The 18,298-nt window shown below is 38.9% G+C and overlaps 2 protein-coding genes across 3 annotated transcripts in view; both read right to left on the reverse strand.

The window, feature by feature from the left end:
• Positions 1 to 18,298, reverse strand: part of MRPS6 (mitochondrial ribosomal protein S6) — a 67,446-nt gene that overhangs the window by 27,416 nt on the left and 21,732 nt on the right. The gene's annotated exons all lie outside the window — the stretch shown is intronic.
• The window catches only part of SLC5A3 (solute carrier family 5 member 3), a 37,426-nt gene continuing 21,199 nt past the window's right edge, over positions 2,072 to 18,298 (reverse strand). The window contains exon 2 of the mRNA XM_042903202.1: positions 2,072 to 16,463. Coding sequence (XP_042759136.1) covers positions 13,970 to 16,126 — 2,157 coding nt within the window. The 5' untranslated portion in view covers positions 16,127 to 16,463 and the 3' untranslated portion in view covers positions 2,072 to 13,969. The remainder of the gene's footprint in view (positions 16,464 to 18,298) is intronic.

Raw genomic sequence — 18,298 nt, forward strand, 5'->3', positions numbered from 1 at the left:
GGAGATGCAACGCAACTGGCACACAGAATGTGTTTGCTAAGTATTTGATGAATGCATAAGTCAAAGAATAAATGGAAAAATGAAGGGATGGAAGTTGCTAACTGCACTTGAATTCACTGAAGAGAAAGAAAATGCTAAGCCAAGTCAGAAAATTCAAGGAGAAATAAGATATTCAACTGCAAAGAGGAAAACAGCACCATTTGTTTTCAAAAGACAGATATGCATAATAAAGCTAAAGCACATCCTGTTAGTCAAAAACAGATGCACAGTCAAGGAAGAAGGAATAAACAGGTGAGAGACTGATACAAAACAAAGACACAGCCAGACTCATAAAGGTGCTTCCAAACTTCTAAGGATTCTTGGGACATAATCAAGAATCATGGACATTCTACTCCTAGAGTGTACAGGAAATATTACGCATCCAACTTCAGGACTCTGAAAAGCTAGGACAACTTCTGGAAACCGAGTCAGCAGGTCGTGCTGTCTCTACATACCAAGTAGAGACAACAGCATTGTACAGTGTCTTCCAGAGGGTGTGACAATGAAATTTCCTATTACAACCGGAAGGACAGTGAAACCAAGGGAATGGTAGTCTTCACTGTTGTGTTTACTTCCCACCCCTACAGTCTAACGTCAGTAGTGTGTACCCTGGAGACTGTATTTGCTGATTTAAACATATAAAAAGGGACGTCAAAGTGCCTCAAAGTTGTCTAGAAAAAAAAAAAAAAGACAGGTAAAGGGTCTCTTGCACACCCAAGAGAATGAAAAAGATAAAGCTGGATTTTGAGACTTAAGAGTACCCTTATCTTGAGTATTTGTCTTCAAATACTCAAAGGGAAAAAAGGTAACACTTCAGAGGCAGAACTTGAGCTATCAAATGAAAGAGGCAGACTGGAGGTAAGAAACCCCTTTAAAATCAGAACTTCCCGTAACTGAAGTGCACCTTCTGGGAGAGCCGCTGACAAAGTTCTAGTTCTTGCGGGCGGTGGTTACACGGGTGTTTGCTTCGCAGGTACAGTGGATCCTCATTACGTGCGGAATCCATACATGCCAATTCGTGTACTAGCGAAAACTTATTTGTGCCGCCCAGGTGGACACTCCCACCAACTTCTGCAGTCATCTGCAGACACACGCATGTGGACACCGGTGGAAAATGTGCCACCCGACATGCACATTCCCGGCTGAGGCCCAACAACCGAGGCTCTGCCTTCTTGTTTCAGGTCTCCCATGGTAATAAGCAGGTGTCTTTTCTGCGGCCCACGTAGTGCCATGTTTTCCTGCATTCTTGTGCTTTTCGTCAATGCTGTTTAAAATGGTCCCCTGAGTGTAGTGACATGCTGTCCTAAATGTTCCTTGGTGTAAGAAGGATGTGATGTGCCTTACAGGAAAAATGCATTAGGTAAAGCTTCATTCGTGGCATGGGTTAGGATGCTGTTGGCTTTGAGCTCAATGATTATGAATCAAACATATTAAATATAATGTCTTCATCAGACTTCATCAGAAACACACATAAAAATGAGGTTATGTCTCGGTCAGTTAATTAAAATGTGACCAGCCAGAGGCTCACAGGAACCCAACCCTGCATCTCCTCAAGGGGCAATGACTTGTATTCACGAATTCAGCGTTAGAGGCCACTTTACAGAAAGTAACTGCCACAAATAACAAGTAGCAACCATACTCACTGTGCTGTATACCAGTTCATTTTCATGGGACGGAGTATGTATGTTAAACTCCACACACAAAAAATGTTTTCGTAGGTGGGCTTCGTGCATTGTACAGAAGAATCAAACACACGTAACTCCTAAGGCCCCTTTTGAAATGTGAACCATCATTAGCTCTGCGCTTTCAGAGACCAACAGAATTTTAAAACTCCAACTGTGCTTCTGGTTGTCAACATGTTCTTTTTGGGAAGGACTGAAATGGGCTATAGACTCAGAAATGTCAACTTTCAAATACTAAGCAAAGAGCAGATACCAAAACTTCCCAGTAAGTTGGAAGTTGCAACACAAGCATCTAATTATACTCCTTCTGAAAAACCTACTAGAACTACAGTAAAGAGCTTTTTATTGTGTGTGTGTGTGTGTGTGTGTGTGTGTGTGTGTGTGTGTGTGTGTGTTTTAAGGTACAACTCTGAAAGAATGAGGAAGACAAGACGGGAACACAGCAATTCAATCTGGAGAAGAAAGAAAATATATGAAAGAAAGCAGCAATGGGGAAAACCAAGAATCAACCGTACTTAACAATGGAGAATTCCTCCAAAGATCCAAGAATTGGCAACACGGGGTATGCCTGTGAAAGTGGGGGTGAAGTAAGAGGCTAAAATAAAGTCTGTCAAAAGCGTAAGGAGAAACTGGATCCTTAGATGCATGTCTGGAGGTTTATTCTCTGGAGTGGACAAAACAGAGAGAAACCTCTGGACCAGGAGACACTCGCACAGCTCTAAGTGGGGGCACCACACCAAAAAGAGACTGAGGAAAAAAACACATACTGAATGATGAGACCCCTGGGCTCTTTCCCCACTTAGCTCCCAGAATGATGGCCCAAGGCCTTTCATCCTTCAGTCAAAAACTCTTAAGACTATTCTTTGGGCAATCTGACCTGTTCAAAAGATACCACAGGAGTCATGCAACAAACAGCCAGGCCATGAAGGCCAGACAATGAAGCAGACAAGCTCCACCCACGCATTCAGTAGTCCATTCAGTTAAACCAAAGACCGCATACATTTGAGAAAAGCCTTTAACAGGAGAGCTCAACACAGAAAAAACTGAAGTAAACAAACACTGCAGGAAGAGAAAACACTATCTTCAGAGATGAAAAGATACGGCAACCATGAAACAAGAGACTAGAAAAAAGGAAGATTCGGGGAACAAAGCAGCACTGATAAAGTAAATACCTGAGAAATTTTTTCAACAGAAGGGTTAGAAGATAAAGTTAGAAACACCCTTAGAAAGAGCAAAAAGACAAAGACAATTAAGAAAATTAAAAAACAAGAGACTGTACGAAACTGGACCAGTCCACATGATCCAAAGAGTTGAACAAAATTCAAAGTTCAAAAAACTCCTTTTTTCCAAAAAGGAGAAAACAGAGAGTAATCATCCTAGAAATAAAAGACACTCGGTTGCCAAACTGAAAAGAGCCCACTGAGGGCCAGTACAATGGAAGAAAAACTTTCAAGGCATGTAATAATGAAATTTCAGAACACTGAGACTAGAAGCTAGGGGGAAAAAAAAAGTCTTATGCTTACAAAAACTGAAGAAAAATACTTCCCAATCTACAATTCCATATTCAGCAAAACTCTTAAAAACATCTATACACCTGCAAAAACTTTAATTCTAAAGAGTTGTAAGATTGAAAAATGAGTTAATGTGTCAATATTATCTGATTTCTTGCAGCTGGAAAAGGGAGTAATGGGGAAAGCTAAAAGAACCTTCTAGCACTGGTGTAGAATTAGGAGGCCTCAGATGTACATGAATACCCTACTTCTGTATACTGAAAAGGGCCCAGAAGAAGGGCCATGTTCACCCCTGTAAAGAATGGGCACACCCAGACCTTGATTTCTAAATTCCATTCCCTAACTAAATGCCTGGTCCCAATGGGGAAAGGAAAGTACAAGATAAGCCTGCAACCCCTTGCTGTGCTGGGAAATCAGGAAGCACTGAAAAAATGATACAAATGGGCATCAAGGACACAGAAACTAGTCTGAGGAGAGTATCAATGGCTAAATCTGGAAACATTTGAGCAAAATGATGACAGTAATGGAGTATAACCCACTAAATGAGTTCATACAAATAAATGGGAAGAGGAGGAAGCTTTCCATTTGAGTATAGCAAACAACAAAACTTCACACACAAAAAAATCAGTTTTGCATCATCATTGTAGTAACTTTGCTCAGGCAAAAATTACCTATGGACACTGAATTCAGGGGTTCAAGACTGATGAGGAGTAAGTTATTTACGTAATCTCTTATTATTTTCCCACAGATTATTTATTGGCTAAAGGAAAAACAGTACCTTGACAGTGGAGAAACCTGACAGACACCGTCTTAACCAAGTATCAAAGTTAATGTCAACATTAAGGGAACAACATCACGTACCTCCCAACATGAAGCTTTGAGGACATTATCATTGCTTCACGTATGTCCTACTCCTGCCAAACATGTATAGTGTGAATCTAACCATGAGGAAATGAGGGGCATTCACAAAATGGCCTCTAAATTTCAAAACTATCAATACCATGGAAGACAAAGAAAAACTGAGGAATTGCTAATTAAAGGAGAGAGACATAAAAGCTAAATACAACGGACTGGCTTCTAAACTTAAAAAAAAAAAAAATGCTACAAAAGGACATTACTGGAACGGCAACATTTGAATAAAGACGTCAGATTAAAATACTGCATCACTGTCATGTTGCAGATATTGATAATTACATTCTGATTAGAGGACTGTCCTTGTCTTAAATATACTACAACTACCGAAGGAGTAGAGGGGAATGATGTCTGCAACTTAACACTCAAATGGTTCAGAAAAGTGTGTATGATAAAAGAATGACAAAGCAAACGTGGCAAAAATGTGTCCTACTGGTGAATCTGGATGAAAATGATTCCGGAGTTCTTCATACTGTTCTCACAACTTTCCTGTGATCTGAAGTTATTTCGAAACAGAAGTGATAAACTAAGAGAATTTTTATTTACTCGGTGATTGCCATGTCACTCAATTCTGGATCAACACCCGTAAGCCCTGGTTTACAATGGTAAAGAACAGCATTAACTGGTAGGGAAAGCCTGTGGTGAGCCAAGAGAAAAGGCACTGAGGTACAACCTCTTCAACTCTAGACACAGAACCTCGTCAAGTTTTGAGGGCAGATACGTGTTCATACTGAAAATACTCAGTCACAGAAATGTAAATTTTTCATTTTATTCAAAGTTGGTACAGAAGTGCTAATAACATTTCCATAAAATAATTACTATACTTCAGTTACAGGACAAGATACCACAGAAAGGAATATACTTTTCAAGAAATGTAGTTCATCTGAAGTTTCCAAATACTTTTGAAGGCTAATGCAGCAGCTGGCAAAATAACACACAGTACACAAAGAACAGTGTATTTTACAGAGTCAGTAATGAAAACTGACAGCTCTTTAGCAGATTTGCTTCATTGTTTTTCCATTTTTTCAACAATAACACTTTTAAAAACACATGAAACCAAGATCATACATGTCTACAATTTTAAAAATCAGATTGTATACAGTAGGTTAGAATAATAGTCAAGTTAGACTTGTCATGTATGGTTAACAATCCTAAATCTACAATTTCAATGGTATTCCTTTCAATACAGAAATAACCTGGTTTATACCAAATTCTACTTTCTGCTTGCAACTAAAACATTGTACAATGTGAAGATGGACCCCGATCAAACCTGAAGACAAAACAAAACAAAACAAACAAAAAAACCTGTGGACAACAAACGGTCACTGGAAATCAGTTTACAATTCAAAAAACTCACCAACAACTCAACAGCTTCATTTATAATCACATTTGGTCTACAATGCATAACTGACGAAATGGTACATTTACACAATACACACCCCCAGTGCACAGACTGGTCTCTTACAGAAAATATGAACAGAGTATAATAGGGAGGACACTGGGAAAAACAGCTTTCAATGTAGACATCTTTTTAAAATGCAATACTTACATATCAAAAGTACTAGATAAAAGCAGCAGTACTCTGCTGACATTTGGCTTAAAAATAAAGAAATGAATGAAGCAATTTCACAGGATATTAGAAAAGGAATCGGTTTTCTTCTTGAAGAAGACTACTAACTTTTGCACAGCAACTATTTTTGATATCCACCTTATCAAAAAAAAAATAATAAGTACTGAGAAGCATAACATAGTTCATACATGATTGCCGACACAGGTCTGGGCAACAGAAAATGGGATGTCCAAGCCAAGAATGGGTAGATCCCTGCTCTATTTCTCAACTCTGCTGGCAATCTATAAACCAAAGCAGTACTGGTGGGGAAAGGCAGGGAACAGATGCCGTATCATCATCTGACACTAACGTAACATGTCATTATTAACAAAAATAAAGCTTTTGCATTTTAACAACGCCACAGAAAAGTCCATGAGCAAAAGACTTGTTGATCTGTTTTTGCCACTCAAAAGTTAGAGATCTCAAAGTGAAATTAGAAAATTCTAATTATACATATTTACACTGCTAGGACTACTTTCACCTAGACGAATAATTAAAGCAACTTTCCGTGGAATTTTAAACGAAAGAAATTCTGCCAAAGGAATCTTCAAAAGCATGAAGTTCTTGCAAATGATTTTAAATTTAAAAACATTTAAAGGTACAGACGCATACTATATAGGATTAACAGATAACTGTTTTGCCTTATCACACATCGCTAAGCCAAAGATACTCCTCAAACCTCTTTTTTTTCCTGTATTTCTGGCACCCCTCTGCCCTCACCACACACACCCCCACCCCAAGCCTGAGGTTTTACATTCTAATACTGAGGGAACACACCTGACTGCTTTTTGCTGGAGGGGGAATGAATCTCTCCCTTCAGGCGCTCTGGTTAACCCCTCTAAAACATGTGATACCAGTCTACACCAGCTTTAATCTTCATTCCATGTATTATCCGAGTTGACCAAGTCTTTCCCTAAGAAGATAAATACACAAAATAGAGGAGAGTGGGAACAAAGGTAGTCACTTGTCTCCCATTCTGAGAGTTACAGCTTTTGACATATGGGCAAAATTCAAGACAGAGATTATTTATGCATTCTTGATAGACTGGGACTATGCAGGTAAAGAAAACAAGGGCAAAAACCGAGTGCAAGAAAAACACATTTTCTTCTGCTGCACCCACAGATTTCACCTCATCTGGTCATGAAGCGGGGGGAATGGTACAGGTAAAAGAAGCCTTTAGACTCTTACAACCACTGTGAAAAGCAAAGTAGCTCGTTTGGCAGAGCTGTCTCAGACTTAGTTTGATGCTCAGAATACTTGGACCAAATTCTGCTCTATTAAAATGAGTGCAGTAAAGCACACGAAAAAATAAAGCTAAGTTTACCTCTTACAAACCTACACAAAGATGAAAGACAAGTATTTGCCCTGTCAAAATGTGAAATTTCTCCATGTTTTCAGGAACCTACCGATGGCAGGTAAAACTTCCTCAAGACTTAAGATCAAAAACCAACTCAAATGGGTCTACAACTTAAAGCAGAAGTTTACCAAACTGTCCCACCCACCAAAAGCTTAAAAGTCTGTCCCAGTTAGTTCCAGATTATAGGAAAGAACCCATAAACCCCATTTTCACTTGTAACCCCAAGTATAATTGCAACATTCTTGACACTGGTCTTCTCTCCCTCCACCACAGCAGTACCAACTTATTCAGATTATTACATTTGAATCACTTCTCATTTAGGACCACAATTTAGATCACCTCATTGTCTAGGGCTTTCAAAACGGTGGTCCTCCATAACTCCCAAGACAGACGCCTGGTGGGCTTTATGACTGGCACTTGCGGGACACTGAGAAACACTGTGAGTCTTGTGCTTTCTACGTGTGGAGATACACACCTGCGTGAACAGGATTTGTGCTTTCTACGGACCTTTACTTTAAGCTCTTTATCTAACATGGAATGTGAAACTGTTGCCACATGTATGTTCTCAGATATGCCTATTAAACCTACACTGGAAACACAACAGTTAAAATATACTCACAGAATAAGTAACTTTATAGTTTTAATGAAGGATACAAAACAAATATAGATGAATAAATAACATTTAAACTGCAACAGGAATTAGAGCTACTTGGTTTCCTTGAACCTAAACAAACGCTGCATATAAAGTATGTAAATATAAATGCATTTTGTGTATTTCCTTGACTAGTTATAACAAAATTTAAAAAGAGGAATTGTAACAAATAAATATATTCTATCAAGAAAGGGAAATGTGTAAACTAGCAGAGTCAATATTGGCAACCAGAAGGCACTAATCAAAACAGAAATTTCAGAAGCTGATTATATTATGAAATACCCTATATACTGGCCTTTGCCAATTTGGGATTTCAATAATAGCAATAAGCTTAATTTCAGTTTCCAACTATTATTACCAAAAAGCGAGTTATTAAGGAAAATTCCACTTACAGAAGTCTAGGCTACAATTAAATACTGAAAAATTATCCAGACTAGTTTGTCCAAAGGCGATAAACAAAGTAAACACTCCTTTCTCCAGCAGCACTGGGGTACAAGGTGAATTTACTAAGATAAATAGAAGTCTCCAATAAGGTTGTGGTTATCTACTGTCAACTTGTGCTGTTACGGAAATCACTGAAATATGTATTTCCCCTATTGATAGAGTTCACGGACTGTAAACTATTTTTAACTGGGGGTAGGGGTAGGAAAGGATTGGAGGGGCTTTAGGATCATGGGCAACAATTATGATCTAGTGCTTTTCTGCGAGTAAAGCCATTGCTCCTACACTAAGAAAAATCTGAGACCGCTGTGCTTTTTGTCTTGACTTGCTCTTCATTTGCTTATTTGTTCTAGCATCCCTCTCTTCACACATAGTATGAATCCAGGTAACCAAACCACACTGAAAAATTATTACATAAAGTAAGGTTATTTGGTTTAAACCAACAGCTTCCAATTATGGTCCTCCCCTTAAAAGTAAAGTACATGAAATGAGTAACGATACAAATACATCAAATCTTTCTCGTCTATTTCTGAATAAAAGGCAATATATCAATGGTTAAGGCTGTTAGTTACCAGAGAAACAAGAGTGCTTAAGCCAAAGTCCTATCTTTTCTAAAGGATTTGAGATGGAAACAAACATAAATTATATCCATTCTCATAACATTCCTTTAAAGGTGAATCAGTAGTTGAAAGCCTTATTCCCGGCATTGGAGAGAGAAGTTTAAATAAAAACATTTATATGACTATGTGACTGATGGTGTGGGACTCAGCACTGGCAAAGCCTATTATATAGTTTGAACCTTAGCTAAATCCAATTCTAGGAGTCAGAGTAGCTGAATACCAAGTCTTCCAACAGAGGGGAGAGTCTGAGAAAAAGGATACCAAATGAAGAGAAGTGACCTTAATGGAGGAAAAGGGGTTTGCCGCCCTGAGTTAATAAGCTAACCGAATGTAGTAATCGAAAGATTACTTCTTATATAATCCAGCTTCACACCTTACTAGTACAAAAGGGTTTCTCTATATGCCAACTGACTAGTTCCAACTTCGCACCTTTAAAGTACTGAAAGAACAAGGCTTTTTGGCATCAAAACAAACTCCATTCCTCTCTGCATTGTGATACCACCATTTCAAAGGGATCGGTATGAAGTTTAACTATTGTTGTCTCCCTAATTTTTGAAGAAAAGAGTTTTCAGAATAAAATACTGATGGATTATTAGGGCATTTATTAGTGAACACTAGTGAACATTAGCCTGAGAAGATCATTCTGGAGAATTAACAGTTTAAGCTTATAGAAATTTCGTATATTTAAACACGACTATACTTAATGAATCATTATTTGGATCCAAGTATTCAAAACTGGGGCAAAGCAGCACTTTTGCACATCACAGCAATAAACCTGAAAGTGAATTAAGCTGATAAAAGATCAAAACAGGAATCTGAGAAATGTTAAAAGAAAGAATAGGTGAAAAATCAAAGCAATGTGAGGGAAGACAAAGGGAAAGACCAGTCTCTCTGAATGGTAGGTGAGTATACACACAAATAGGAGTATACCCTATTTGTAAAGTCTGTTCAAGCTAACATCAGAATGACTTATGCAATGTAACATTTTGCTAATGAGAAATCTTAGGAATACAAGCCTAAAAGCATTTTTTTCTACTAAAGTGTCACTATCAAATATCAGTCATTTAACCTCAAACAGGCTTAAAAACTCCTACTTCACAATATTTAACATCAAACCAGGGTTTTTAACAGGCTGGATCTTATTCGTTGATATACGCATCTATATGAGGAAAGGCTTAAATAAACTGATAGCCAAGATGCTTCAAGTTCTGGAATTCACTGAATAGAATTCTACGTCTGCACATTTTAACCTAATGTTTGTCTGTTACCTAATTTGTTAAGTTTGTGTTTTTATCACCCAGGTATTTCTTCTCAGCATCTCATTTATAGTTTTTCGGACTTCTTAGAACAATTGTCCTGGCATGTCTCCGTGGTCACAAAATGTAACAGGAATGGTCTACATATATCTCTCAATCTAAACCTGGGGAATGGTAAGGTGTAACTACTCCATACCCACATGGTCCTTTCCAGCCATCATACCTCAGATGAAAATGACACAGCAGAGTAAAAAGTATAAGCAAAGTAAGTAAGCCAAATACTGCCAAGTGGGAACACTGACGGGTCTAATAATATGGCCAGTCTTCAGGACGGTAAAGAATGAGAATAGCCCACAGGCTACACTAAATGATATTCGAAGACAGAGGAGAAGATCCACTCACCCTGGAAGTATAGGGAAGAAAACAGCAGACTGAGAAACGGAGACACTTATAGACTCTAAGCGCCCTGGACAAGACTTCAGTCCCCCACTCCCAATTAGCCTCAGGTTAGAGAACTGAGTGACAACCTCCCAATCAATTCTTAAAATGTGAAGTTTCACATATGATAGGTCTCTGCTAATTACTTGACATGCTAAGAACTATGACCCTGGCCAGCCTCTTTGTACAAAAAGACAATGGATCCTTTGAGGCAAGGGAAATGGAAGCCTTGGGAGAGCAGATCTGCTGAATTTAGGCTAAAGGACACAGTACCACCACTATTGCTTGATGCTTCTCTAACCTAAAGATATGAGTGATAACCTCACCAGGAAAAGAATGGCTGCAGAAAAAGCTCGGCTCAGCTATTTCTAAAGCCACATACTATCTCGGGGCAAAAGGATATAGTATTTTTGGAGCCAATAATTATTCTGCATGCCCGAGTAATAAGCTCTTCTCATCAGATCTTAAGACTGAGATTGTGTGGAAGGACAAAAATCTAAGAACTGGGGATACCATAAAGAACAGATAAGACAGTATTTGTCTCTACTTTTTGAAGACCAGTGTTCTCACTTTTCATTTGGACTCTTAGGTAACTATTCTAGTCAATATCACTCTTACTCAATTCTGAACCTTAGCTTGAGCCAATATAAAAATATATACATATGTCTACAGAGCAAATGTCATCATTTAGGACCCATTTAGTGTAAAGTATGAACATTTTGCTAGCTTAAAACAGACCATGTATCATTCCATGAACAATCATTCTAATGAAATCTAGACTGAACAATGGTCCCCTGAATGAAGTTGCAATCGGCAATCCACATACTTATTCAAGCACATTATCTATTACTGGAAAGCAATACGAAGGGCAAGCTTCAGGGACTTCAGTCTCAACACAGTGATGTTTATACTGACAAGAATAAACATCCTAATGGATATGCTAATAGTCATTCCTTATTTACAGACATTAGTACTCTAAACTTGACCTACTGCTATATACACACAAATAGACACAAGATGATGTATTTCACGTATCGTACTAAGACAGCAGCAAAGAGAAAGTAGGGGGATCCTAATACTCCAAACTATTAGGACTCGACATTAAACAAAGGGGGAAAAAAACCTACATAAACACCACCTATTAATTTATGCCGTAAAAAGAAGGGTTAAGAAGGCTGCCCAGCCAATGTGTCAATCCTCTTTGTGGAGAGTTACACAGCAATGTGTTCAAAGAAAATTTTAATCCCTATGACTTAAAAGCCAATTTGAAAAATCTAAGGTCCTATTATTTCCCCAAATACCAAAAAGGTTGTCTCAAAGGAAAATAGTTCCTTTGAGAAAAGGACTAACCATGAGTCCAGCTTTGGATACATGGTTCTCTGTTCTCCCCAACAGACTTTTTGTAACCTTAGATATGTCACAGCCACAGCCTCCTCCATACAAGAAAAGGATGGTCCCTATTTATTTGGCCCCCAACTTCTAAATCTTAAGAATGAAATTGGGAAAAAAAATTCTACAAGGCACTCTAAGCTCTCAGAAATCATGCTATTCATACATAAATTACTTTTTCATCTACAGACTCAGTCCATCAGAAAGCCTCCTGGAGATGGGAAGACATTATGCTACCTGATAATTTCTAAAATCAACTTTGGACTAATCAAGTCCATCATAATGAAACTAGTTTACAGAATACAAAAAATTGAAAGTTATTAGGACTGAGTTTTGATTCAAAATCTACAAAAGTATCTAAAAAAGTAATACTTTTCCCTAAAGAATACAAGCTTAATAAAATCATGCAATTTAAAAAGTATCAGAGATTACAGGAAAGTCAAAGAAAGTAGATACACAATTAGTTTCCTTCATATGTCACAAAGGAAAAAGGACCATGTTGAGCACACAGACACATAACTACATGATCTATATAGAGCTTTCCCCCAACATCTTTTGTACCCTGCCCTCACGAAGGGGAATCAGACTGTGAAAAAGATTCCCATCCATGAAGGTTACAACGGAGTGCCATGCCATGTGAAGATCGAGGGTCCTATAATTTACACAAGTCCTACAATACCCTCCACAAGACATACTATTAAGCCCAGAAGTTCTTATTCTTGACACCTCTTTAACATGCTATCTGTTCTACAGAAAGACAATACTGACAATCTACCAATGGCAAAGCATGCACTCTGACTTTTCTGTTACTGATGCCCAGTTTGCACTGAAACCTCCTCATGCTCTAGGTCAATATAACTTTTTAAACAAAAATGTAGAGGCTGTGTACAGATGGCAAGTCTTTCGAAAAAAAGTAAATCGGGGGGCGGGGGGAACTTCTCAAGGACACAATATGATCTCAGAATTAAATTTTCCCTCCAAAAGCTCAACTTCAATATATCATGGGGCAACCCAGCAAAAAGGCAGTGACAATTTTTTTTTTTTCTTCAAATTTCTGGACATATCTTCTGACTGAATCCACTTGGAAAGATATGTGGCTAATAAAAAATGTTACCAAATGACAAGAACAAAGAACAAAGCTAGAGAATTAGTGGAGTACGAGTAGTCACCTGTTTAGCATAAGCTGACCAAACACTGCTTGAGGACTGCTAATTCCCAAACTGTATAAACAACCTGAACTTGGTCAATAAATCTGGGGATCATCAGCAATGTTTACTTCATTTTCTCCCCTAATCATCTGACAATACAGTCATGACATAAATGTATCAAGATAGACTTGATGGTCATTTGAGTATGGTTCACTTAAACTTCAGTCAAAGCAGGAAAAAAAGAAAAAAAAAAAAGGAACTGGAACAACTTTTGCTCAACATTCCATATATTGGTGGTACAAGAACAGCTACAGGAGAACATTCTTCTTCCTTTCTTTTGGCATTCAGAATCCATAGGCTCATGCTAGCAAAATGAGCCTGGCAAATGAACTAACTTGTCCCGACACAAGTACCCCACAAGAACATGAGTTAGGTTTTCAGTACACAACTGATTATACAATGTCTACAAATTCAGTTTTAAATGGTAGTAGGGATTACAAAGACAGAAAAAAACTTTGAAATGAGCAAGTCTTCTACTTCAGGTTAAGAAGGCCTACCAAGATTTGGCAGTGCAGACAGTATACCTTATTTGTAATATCTTAGCATATATTCTGCTCTACATGTTCTATGAGAATAATTGGTCTCTCTCCTTACTTTGGTATGGAAAATTTTAAACCACATTTGCACAATTCAGTCTGTTAAACAAGTTTTACTTCCTTTAGGTTGAAAATTTGCTTTCATCCATCTCTGGGAAAATAAAGTCTTGCAAATAGATGATTTTCTGCTAAGTAAAATTTGGCTAAAACCTACAGCGTAAACAATGCCTGAGAGATGCAACAGTTACATGTTTTCTTTTTTTTTCTTTCCAAAGACCAGTATTTTCTTAAGTTAGTGTCTCATCATATCCTTAAAAGTTCATAAGGAAAAATAAACAAACATGAAAATTCCAAGTGAACACACAGCAAAAAGTCCAATATTTAGTATTAGTTTAACTTGTGGAGGCTCTTCCAACATTTGTAAACAAACAGCCTCCTCCTCCATCAGGTCTCTGAGACTCCTCTTGCTGAGGCTCTTACTTTTAAAGCCACAGAACCAATCTATGAACTTCCAGTACCGGCCTCCATCCTCTGTTTCTTTCTTTCTCTCTTTCTCACCCATGAGAGCTGCTTGCCCATTGGAATAAGCATCTACTGGTGTTTCTGCCTCTGAATGACCTAATGAAGCCACTGGATTGCCTTCTTCTCTGCAGGTCACCAAAAGATTAACATCTTCAGGCTGAAGGCCCTTGATGCTATCTTCAGATTTCCCATTGGGAATGATGTGGTTGATGGCCTCACTATTCTCATTGCATCTCAGAATGCTCTTCTCTTGCATTTTGTATGGTTCATCTTTCGGGGAGCAGCTCTCCTTCACCACCAAGCTCTTCTTAGACCAAAAGGTGGTGGTACGAATCTGTTCCTTTGTGGGAGGTGGTGTGAGAAGGCTAACAATGACAGTAATAAGTCCTGTGACCCAAAACAATGCTGTGGCCACATACATGTAATGGATGTCTTTGATGAAGCCTGGCCTGTTATCAGGTTGGTCACATTCTGGGGCACGGTACGCAAAGGCCAGCGTCAAACGGACTGCTCCAAGAACAAAGCCAGCCATTCCACCATAGAAAGCCCCTTGTTCATTGCAGCGCTTCCAGAAAATTGCCAGAAGGAACAGGGCCGCAACTGGGGGTGTCAGGTAATCTGCTACCTCCTGAATGTAAAGGTACATCTGGCCTCCTTGCATCTCCACGATGATTGGCACCCATGCAATGCTGATCACCACCATAAAAGCCACAAATATCCTCCCCACAATCATTAGTTCTCGGGAGCTTGCGCTCCTGCGGATGAGTTTATACACATCGAGGGTGAATATGGTACTGGCACTGTTAAAGATAGAGTCCAAGTCGCTCATCAAAGCCGCAATCATCACTGCCATCATTAAGCCCCGGAGGCCCACAGGAACCAGCTTCATCACCAGGCGTGGGTAAGCAATATTAGAGCACCCAGCTCTGCTTCCACATACTTGCATGCAGTGCTCTGGGTTGATGCAAGCTATATCATCAGCAAACAGTATCCTGGAAATCATTCCTGGGACAACTATGATAAACATTGGCAGAAGCTTCAAAAAGCCAGCCATAAGAGTAGAGCCTTTGGCATGAGCAATGTTTTTAGCTGCTAAGACTCTCTGCACGATGACTTGGTCAGCACACCAGTACCATACCGAAGCTGGGGTCTGCCCAAGAACGAATCCAGGCCAAGGAACATCTTCATCTGTCGGATTCCGTAACATTTTCAGCGCATCTTTCTTAGGGTGGACATTACAAGAATTTGTGTTGGAAAGGTTGTATGTCAGCAAGATGGAAGTAACATTGGGCGAGGCCAACATGTACCTTCTCTTAACTTCCTCAAACCCGCCAATCTCCATCATGCTAATAATCATAAGTGTGAGTGCCCCAACGATCATAAGCAGAGCCTGTAGAGTGTCTGTGTAGATCACTGCAACAAGGCCTCCGGTGACAGTCAGCAAAGCAGTCATGCCAATGAGCAGGATGACAGACACATAGAGGTTCCAACCCAAAGACTCCTGGATAAAGAGGGCACCCGAATACAGATCCACTGAGAGCTTGGTGAAGATATAAAGAATCAGAGACAAGGCTGCGAAATAGACCTGAATCCTATGGCCACCAAATCGCTTGGACAAGTATTCAGGCATGGTGTATACCCCTGACCGGATGTAAATCGGGATGAAAACCCATCCCAGAAGTTGCAAAAGCAGTAAGGCATTGAACTCCCATGCGCCCACTGCAAATCCACTTGCAGCTCCAGATCCTGCCAGCCCAATGAAGTGCTCACTCCCAATATTGCTCACAAACAGAGAGGCACCAATTGCTACCCAGGTCATAGAGCGCCCCGCCAGGAAGTATCCACTCACGGTGCTTCTATTAGATTTCCACATGGCAAAAAAACCAATGCACATGACCAGGATAAAATACAGGGCCACTATGGCAATGTCTGCTGTCTCCAGTACAGCCCTCATTTTGGTAACTTTGTGAATAAGTGTCCAACGACAGGAAGTGTCCAACTTTTTATTTACTCATTAGTAACCCCAGCCAAGTCTGTAAACCATACGTGAACTGGACTACACAGAGCAACACAGCAGGTCAAAGTCTTTGTCCTTTGGTTTGCTGTCTTGATGGTGGTGGTTGTGATAAACTTTGAAGGAGACAGTTTAAATTTTCCTCCGCTTCTTAATTGGGATTGAGAACTTAGCTCGTACTCTTAATCCACTCTCCACAAGACCATCAGCATTTACTCAGGTGCTGGAGGAGAAATTCTGAGTTGCAGCTAAGTTAGTGAAGCCTACTGTACCAACCCTGCAAGGCAGCAAAGACAAAAGACAAAGATTGAATTAGAGGAGGGTCTCACCAAGTGATGAGGAAACTTTCAGTCTAGCAAAACGGCGCAACAAGACATTCTTTATAAAAAGAAAAACTTTTAAAATATACTTCAGTTCCAGAGGAAAGAACTATACTAGCACATCTGATACTTAAAAGTCATGAGAATATTTATCATTTTGAACTAAGAACAAAAATTCATCAACCTGATAACTAAGTGGCCTAACTTCTCTAGCAACTAAGAACTGCCTACCATGACATTGCCTTTTCTTGTCTTACTGTGATCGTCTCAGACTGGAAGAGACACCAAGATCTTAATTAAAGCACCTTAAAGGAGCAAGGGAGAAAAACACTAATTATTCATAAGGGCACCAGAATAAATCTTCAAATGCTTTACATCCTGAACAATGCACTTCTTACAGCCAGTTACGGTCCAGGATGGAACAGGCAGGTAGAGTTTACTGGATGTTATCATCTACCCCCAAATTAAGTATCACTTCGTCTATGCAAATTTATTATAATAAAATTTTCCTAAATCCCCACAAATGTCTATCTGTGGTAGTTATACAGCAATGTAGAAATTGTGAAAGGACTCCTGCCCTAAAGGAAAACAAAACATTCCACGCAAAAAAATTAGGAACATACAACTTAAAAACCCTAAAATTTTACTATTTTTGCTAGCTAAAAGGAGGACATCAGAAGATTTTTGAAAAATGTTCAAAAAGGTAATTTCCTTGCCTTCTTTTTCATCAGGCATTATTTCCAAGAGAATCTGAGAAGATAAAGGCACACAGACATAAGGTATGATTTTGTTGAGTATTTTTTTTCCTTTTAATAATGCTTTCTCGTTAAAGGGTATAGAAAGCTAGGAGAATAGAGAGGGGAAGAAAAAATTTCTGAAAGTCCAAAAAATAAAGTATTATTATATCTTCCAAACCTCAATAAAACAAACATTTATCAACCATTAGATAATAAATTATCTTCAATTAAGTCAATCAGATAACTTTTCAGTCCCGGATTAAGAAAAAAAATCACTCTGGAAAACAGACATTTAAATCCACCTAAAATCAAGTTCATGACTCTGACGATTTTTCTCCTGGAAAAAGAGACAAATTCTAAATCTACAAAGTTAATTATAACTGTAGCTGAAAGAGCAATATAAAGAACAATTTGTTATTCAACCTAATGCCTTCCACACATCAACTTCTAATGTGATTTCTCCTTTTGTGATAAAGCAACCGCAAAGTGAAATGTTTTTCTATACTCAACAAAGTAGGTTGCTTTTTGATGAATCTAGGCAACTTCCTTTAAAAATCAGTAGTAAACTTAAACCCTATTAATGATACTAAAGCCACTTCTTTCCAAAACTGTTCAAAACAGACCACAGTATTAAAAACTTTTTTTTTCCTTTTAATGTGTGTTTATTTTTGTGAGAGCGCGCGCATGCACGTGCATGGGCAGGGGGAGGAGCAGAGAGAGAGGGAGACACGGAATCCAAAGCAGGCTCCAGGCTCTGTCTGAGCTGTCAGCACAGAGCCCAACGTGGGGCTTGAACTCATGAACCGTGAGATCATGACCCAAGCCGAAGTCAGACGCCTAACCGACTGAGCCACCCAGGCGCCCCTTTAAAAACTTTTAAAAACACACCTCTCACTGGCAAGGAAAGGAGCTGGAAACAATGCCTAAACAGAAATGTTCTACCAAGTTAGGTTATCAGGCCTTATTCATAGTGCTGCCTAGACAGACATGTCTTACTTAAACCCATCTTTATGCCTTTTTAAGCGTGAAGCACTATAATAATTATACTTAGAAAA

Source organism: Panthera leo, chromosome C2, assembly GCF_018350215.1.
Source record: "Panthera leo isolate Ple1 chromosome C2, P.leo_Ple1_pat1.1, whole genome shotgun sequence".
In the NCBI taxonomy this organism is placed as follows: domain Eukaryota; kingdom Metazoa; phylum Chordata; class Mammalia; order Carnivora; family Felidae; genus Panthera; species Panthera leo.